General features: G+C 46.2%; 1 protein-coding gene across 4 annotated transcripts in view; it reads left to right on the top strand.

The window, feature by feature from the left end:
* The first annotated feature begins 829 nt into the window (after window positions 1-829).
* SYCE3 (synaptonemal complex central element protein 3) overlaps window positions 830-6514 on the top strand; it is an 11714-nt gene continuing 6029 nt past the window's right edge. The window contains exon 1 of one of the 4 annotated variants that reach the window (XM_042453302.1): window positions 830-1325. In XM_042453302.1, the coding sequence (XP_042309236.1) occupies window positions 1263-1325 (63 nt within the window). In that variant the 5' untranslated portion in view covers window positions 830-1262. The other 3 variants (XM_042453304.1, XM_042453306.1, XM_042453305.1) reach the window with 3 other exon arrangements.

The raw sequence follows: 6514 nt of genomic DNA, 5'->3' as shown, positions 1-6514 counted from the left end.
TTATCAATGACTTAGATAAAAGAATAGGGGGCATACGTATCAAATTTGCAGATGACACCAAATTAGGAGGAGTAGCTAATACCCCAGAGGAAAGGATTAGAATTCAAATAGATCTTAATAGATGAGAAAGCTGGGCTAAAATTAACAAAATGAATTTCAACAGGGAGAAATGTAAGGTACTATACACTTAAGGAGAAAAAATAAAATGCACAGCTTTAGGATGGGGGACACCTGACTTGACAACAATACATGTGAAAAGGATTTAGGAGTCCTAGAAGACCACAAGTTGAACATGGGCCAACCGTGTGATGTAGCAGCTAAAAAAGGCAATGCGATTCTAGGTCGCATCAATAGAAGCACAGTGTTAAGACTGAGGAAAGTAATAGTGCACTCTATTCTGCCTTGGTCAGGCCTCACTTGGAATAAGACTGTGTCCAGTTCTGGGCACCACAATTCAAAACAGATGTTGAGAAGCTGGAGCATGTCCAGAGGAGGGCAACCAAAATGGTGAAGAGTATGGAAACCATAAAGCCCTATCAAGAGAGACTTACGGAGCTCTTGTTTAGTTGGAGAAGAGGAGGTTAAGAGGTGATATAGTAGCCTTGTTTAAATATTTGGAGGGGTGTCATATTGAGGTTGGAGCAAACTTGTTTTCTGCTGCTCTAGAGAATAGGACACGGAGCAATGGATTCAAAGTACATGAAAAAAAGATCCCACCTCAACATTAGAACTTCCTGGCATAAAGAGCTGTTTGACAGCGGAACACATTCTGTCAGAGTGTCATGGAGTCTCTTTTTTGGGAGGTTTTTAAACAGGCTGGATAGGCATCTGCTAGAGCTGCTCTGATTTTGAAAGGAATGGGGAAAGGGCTTTCAATATGGCATTACAGCTGCTCTGCTGATTCTCGTTAGGTCTAAGGTTCTACTCCACAAATCAAAGGAAACAAGACTGCTCAAGCTAGATCTGCCAGGGTCACCCTTCGAGACTCCTTCTGCCATGTCAAAGTTAGCTTTGCTTAAGCCATATTGAAACCATTTTAGAATAGGAGAGGTAAGCAGCTGCTGAAAAGTGCCATGAGATTCAAGGTCCTTCTATCTTGCAAAAGAATACAGGCATTGGGGACTGGGAGCCCTAGAAGGGAGTTTTAATAGGGAAATTCATGCTGTAGCCTCAGATCAGGCAATGGATGTGTTACTGTGCTGACCTCCTTTAATAAACTCTTTCTGGTTGAAATTCACCAAGTTAGATAAAGACAGGGCATTATGAGATCTCAATCAGGTTTCCAGGTTACCTGTCCAGGATCCAGAATTTCTACTATGGACCAGGTTCTTCCCATCACCCTTCGTAATGAGTGTTGTTGCTTTTTTTTTTTTACACATAATGTGCATGGACACAGACGCACCATTTGAGCTGGCGGACAGATTTGGGAATTTTGGAGCAGCTGGAAACATTTTAGTTTAAGCGCTCCCATATGACAGGGGGAAAGGAAGGGAAGGCGCCATTTCCATTGCCTGGATATGGGAAGTGAGGATGGCCTGGTGAGGCTGAGCTGATGGTTATCTAATGGAGTGGCTAAAGTGGAGAAGGATGAGGGTACAATAGCTGGGATGAAGGTTTGGAGGCAACTTTACTATGTAAAGCGCTGTGCAAACTTTACAGTGCTCTATAAATGTAAATAATAACAACAACAACCTGAGAGTGGTGGCTGGAGAGGAAGAGTGGGCAGGGCAGCCCAAAGGAGGAAGATATTAGCAACTGATATGTGTAGATCTTGCATGCTGGGAATGTGTCTACAGTGGGTCCTTGCTATCTGCTGGATCTGGTTCCAGGACCCAAATCCATGGATGCTCAAGTCCCATGAAATACAGAGGGCAGTAAAATGAGTATCCTTTATATGAAATGATACAGTCAAGAAATTGGCAGCATGAGCTTTCGTAGACTTCAGTCTGTTTCCTCAGATGCATTTGGGGGAATGCACAGATGCACCAAATGCATCTGAGGAAGTAGACTGAAGTCTAGGGAAGCTCATGCTGCCAACTTCTTTCTTTCAATTAAACGGAGGGCCAACAACACAAAAATACAGGACAAAGTGGGGGGGGTCATTCTGTACTTGAATTGGGTCTGTTTTAAGACACACCTTCACCGCAAACCTAGATTTGGGGCGAGTTATTTGTCCTTGAGCGTCCTTGATTTGCCTTTTTGTGAAAGGCAGAGAATAAAACGAGGGGCTCCAGCCCCTCTTTCCTTCGCCACACATTAGGGAGGCATTCCAAATCAAGGGTTGCTAACCTGCTGCTTACTTTGCTTTTATTGTATACTAATTAGCATTATTTTAGAGATATTTTAGTCATGTCGTGTTTTAGACTGTACGCCACTTGGCAGGTTTTTATTCTTTCTATGTGAAGCGCTGTGCAAACTTTACAGTGCTCTATGAAGAAATAAATGATGATGAAGGTGATGATAATAATTCAATTTCTGTGGTAAATTCCTCCCACCCAAGGCTCTGCTGCTGCTGCTGCTTTTAATGGCTTCCCTCATCTCGGCAGCCATTTTGTGAAGGAGGACAACCGCTGTCCCTCCCACTCAGGAGGAGGAAAGATGGCCTCCTTCCCGCAGAGCGTGAGGGAGAGTGTTCCTGGCGGCCCTGAGCTCTTCAGATGAAATGCCCCTCAGGAAACAAGGGCTTCCCCAGGTTAAGGCTTAAGCCTCCATGACTCTCTCGGCTTCGATGAAGGAGAGGGGCCGCCGCCGCCATTAACGCGGCCTCATCCTCCCCCTCCTCTCAGGAACATTGACGACGACAACGCCGCCATTATCCCTGAAAGGGTTGTTTACTGTGCAGGAAACATGTTATTTACACAAATAAAGCCAGCTTTTTGCACAAAGTTTATTCATTTTTGCCTCCAGGAATGAATTTTATGACGATTTACATTGCATTAGGCCAAGCGAACAACCTGATTTTTCAATGCCACGGTGTTTACTGTCAGGAATGGGGGAAAGAACGAGGGCCAAGGGAAGGAAGAGGGCGGCGGGGGTTTAGGCGGGAAAGGAGCGGCCTCGCCTCGCCTGAAGGAAAGGAGGGAGGAAAGGGCGCCCCTGCTGCCGTTCCCCTTCAGAAGGTGATGGCGGAGGCCCTAGGAAGCGCCTAGCATGAGGCGGGCGTTGTGAAACTGAGCCCCTGAAGGGGAAGGACGGTTGGGCCGAGCGAGAGTCGTTGCTGAGGGGAGCGAGCCGGGAGGGTGGCGGCGCTGGTAGTCTCGATAGGGACCCAGAGGAGGCTTTGCCCTGACGGGGGCGGCCCTTAGTTCGGCCCGAGGGTGAGTATGGCTCTCCCGGGCCTCCCTCCCTCCGCCGTCGCCTCCTCCTCAAGGAAGGAGCGGAGGGCGAGGAGAAACGACGCCTGCGGCTTTTGGGATGAAGGCTCCCTCCTCCTCAACGCAACCTCTGCTCCGCCCCAACGGCCTTATTTCATATATATGGAGTTGGAATTAGAAGGCAGAGGTGTAGGGCATGTCCTGGAAAAGGAGGACGTGCCTTAATGTCACCCTGAACCAGAGTGAAGAACAAGCGCAAGAAAACAATAACACAACCACAGTTTTTTGTGGGGGTTTTGTGGGCTATGTGGCCATGTTCTAGAAGAGTTCCTGACGTTTCGCCAGCATCTGTGGCTGGCATCTTCAGAGAATGATTGCCTGGAAAGGGGTTGGATATACTGTATATATATATACTGTGTGAGCCTGTGTGAGTGTGTGTGTGTGTGTGTATATATATATACACACACACACACACACACACAATACATACATACACCCAACTTTTTCCAGGCAAGCATTCTCTGAAGATGCCCATAGCCACAGATGCTGGCGCAACGTCAGGAAGAAACTCTTCTAGAACATGGCCACATAGCCCACAAAAACCCCACCAAAAACTATGGATGCCGGCCATGAAAGCCTTGGACTTCACATTAAAAACACAACCATTCAGCCACTCCAGTCCCCCGTTTCAAAGCTGTGTTGAAAATGATTTTAGCCATTTCTCTTGCAGGCAGTACTTTGAAGAAGGGGCACCAGTTGCTCAAAGGCTGTGCACTTTGTTGTTAACTGCCCTCAAGCTGACATCGATTCATGGCAGTCCTATCAACCAGAGACCTCCAATCCTGCCTCTCACCAACAGCCCTGCTCAGGCCTTGCACACTCAGGCCCCCAATTGTGGCTTCCTCCATTGAGTCTCTCTGTCCGCCTCCCTCTTTCCCTCCCAAGCATTGTCTTTCCAGGGAGTCATGTCTTCTCCTGAAAGGGCAGCAGTCTCAGTTTAACCTGAACTGAGAGTTCAGGCTGGATTTGCTCTTAGGCCAATTCACTTGTCTTTTTGGTAGTCCCTGGTGTCCACAGAACTCTCCTCCAACACCACGTTTCAAATGGGCTGATTCTCTTCCTATCAACTTTCTTCGCTGTCTGGCTTTCACAACCCTATACAGAAGTTTGAAATTTCATACACAGAAATCAGAAATTACATGTCTATGTAGAACTAAATTCAGTGGGACTTGTTCAAGAGTAAATATGTTTATGCAGTGAGACTTCATCCCAGAATTATAGCCTTGAGGTGGCTGTCGTGTGCCTACAAGTTGTTTCAACTTATGGCGACACTAAGGCAAGCTTGCATGGGATTTTCTTGGTAGGGTGTGTTCAGAGGGGGTTTGCCACTGCCATCCTCTGAGGCTGAGAGAGAATGACTTGCCCAAGGTTTCTATAGCCAATTTGGGATTTGAACCTTGTTCTCTAGAGTCATAGTCCAGTGCACAAACCACTATACCACTCTGGCTCTCTGCATAGTAAAGTTATATAGGTGGGGTACAGACTGCCCAAAAAGGGTGGTCTGCCGGCGCCTTGTTTTTGCCACGCAAGGAAGCTGCAGTGGACAAAGAGCACAGCTTCCTCGTGCAGCAAAAAGAACCCGCAAAAAGCAGGTTCTTTCTGCAGCGTCCTTGTGATGCCAGAGTGTGCCAGTGGCACACTCACAACATTAAAAGGGGGTGTGATATGCGGTCTGTATCCCGCCAATGCCTTCTATCTCTTATCTGAGGAGCTAGGATATCCCTAGCCATGGAGTATCTAAGCCATGGAGAATTTTCCCCCCAACTTGTTATAAACTAATTCGTCTTTATGGAGAGCAAGCCAGAGTCACAAAGGAAGAAACAAAAGGACTCTCAGGATAGTCCAGCAAGCAGCTCAGCCAGCGAACAGTCCCCCCCCCCCCCGCCCCAATAATATTTGCTGTCAAACAAATAAATACATTTGTTTCCCATTCTGATAGCTATAATAATGGATGCTGCTAGATATAGCAATGCCCAAAGATATTAACTCCTTAGATGCCTATTTAGAGATGTATAGTTCCACAACAGAAGAGATAGTATTCCTTAGTGGATAAATGGCTACATGTTTAAAATATTAATGTTCCTCTATGTGTTAACTATAGCATCATAGAATAATAGAATCCTAGAGGAGAAAGAGAACACAAAGACCATCTGGCCCAACCTCCTGCCATGCAGGAATACACAATCAAATCCTCCACTAACAATGATGGTCTATCATAAAAATGTTTGGGAATATTACTCTGACTTGTGAGAGGGTGGGCAACCTCTGGGACTGAGAAGCACCTTTTTATACCAATACAAACTGATTGAAACTCCAGGCACTGGTGAACTAAGAAAGCTTTTATTTGGGAGGAATCAGAGAATCATAGAGTTGGAAGAGGCCACAAGGCCCACCTAGTCCAAACCCCTGCCATGCAGGAATTCAAAGCACCCCTGACAGATGGCCATCCAGCCTGTTCCAAGGAAGGAGACTCCACTACCCTCTAAGGGAGCGCATTCCATGAAAGAAAGAATGTGAAAGAACACATATATGATAATAACTCACTGTAATACAGCATACAGAGCTAACCAAAACGGAGAAGTGAAAGGAGATAGCTGATTCGGAGGGCTAGTCTGAAAGGTGATATCAAACCTGTCTCAAAGAATGGTTCACGAAAAGCAGGGACAGCTCAGACAGGAATCTGAGGGCAACAGCCATTGGACATAGGCACTGGATGGAGTAAGCTTGTTTTCTGCTGTTCCAGAGACTAGAACACAGAGCAATGGATTCCAGCTAAAGGAAAAGAGATTCTGCCTGAACATTAGGAAGATCTTCCTGACAGTAAGAGCTGTTTGACAGTAGAACACACTGCCTTGGAGACTGGTGGGATCTCCTTCTTTGGAGGCTGGATGGCCATCTATTGGGATGGCTTTGATTGTGTCTTATTCCATGGAAGGATGGGGTTGGACTGGATGGTGCTTGTGGTCTCTCCCAAGGCTAGGATTCTATGGTTCTATGTTAAGCCAGATGTTGCCCATCCTATATCTATGCATTCCATTTTTATTGCCCAAGTATATGGGAAATACATTTCTCCTATTGCCCAAGTATATGGGAAATACATTTCTCCTATTGCCCAAGTATATGGGAAATACATTTCTCCT

This window comes from Sceloporus undulatus, chromosome 2 (genome assembly GCF_019175285.1).
Source record: "Sceloporus undulatus isolate JIND9_A2432 ecotype Alabama chromosome 2, SceUnd_v1.1, whole genome shotgun sequence".
Lineage (NCBI taxonomy): Eukaryota > Metazoa > Chordata > Lepidosauria > Squamata > Phrynosomatidae > Sceloporus > Sceloporus undulatus.
This window is presented reverse-complemented; position numbering and strand designations above follow the sequence as displayed.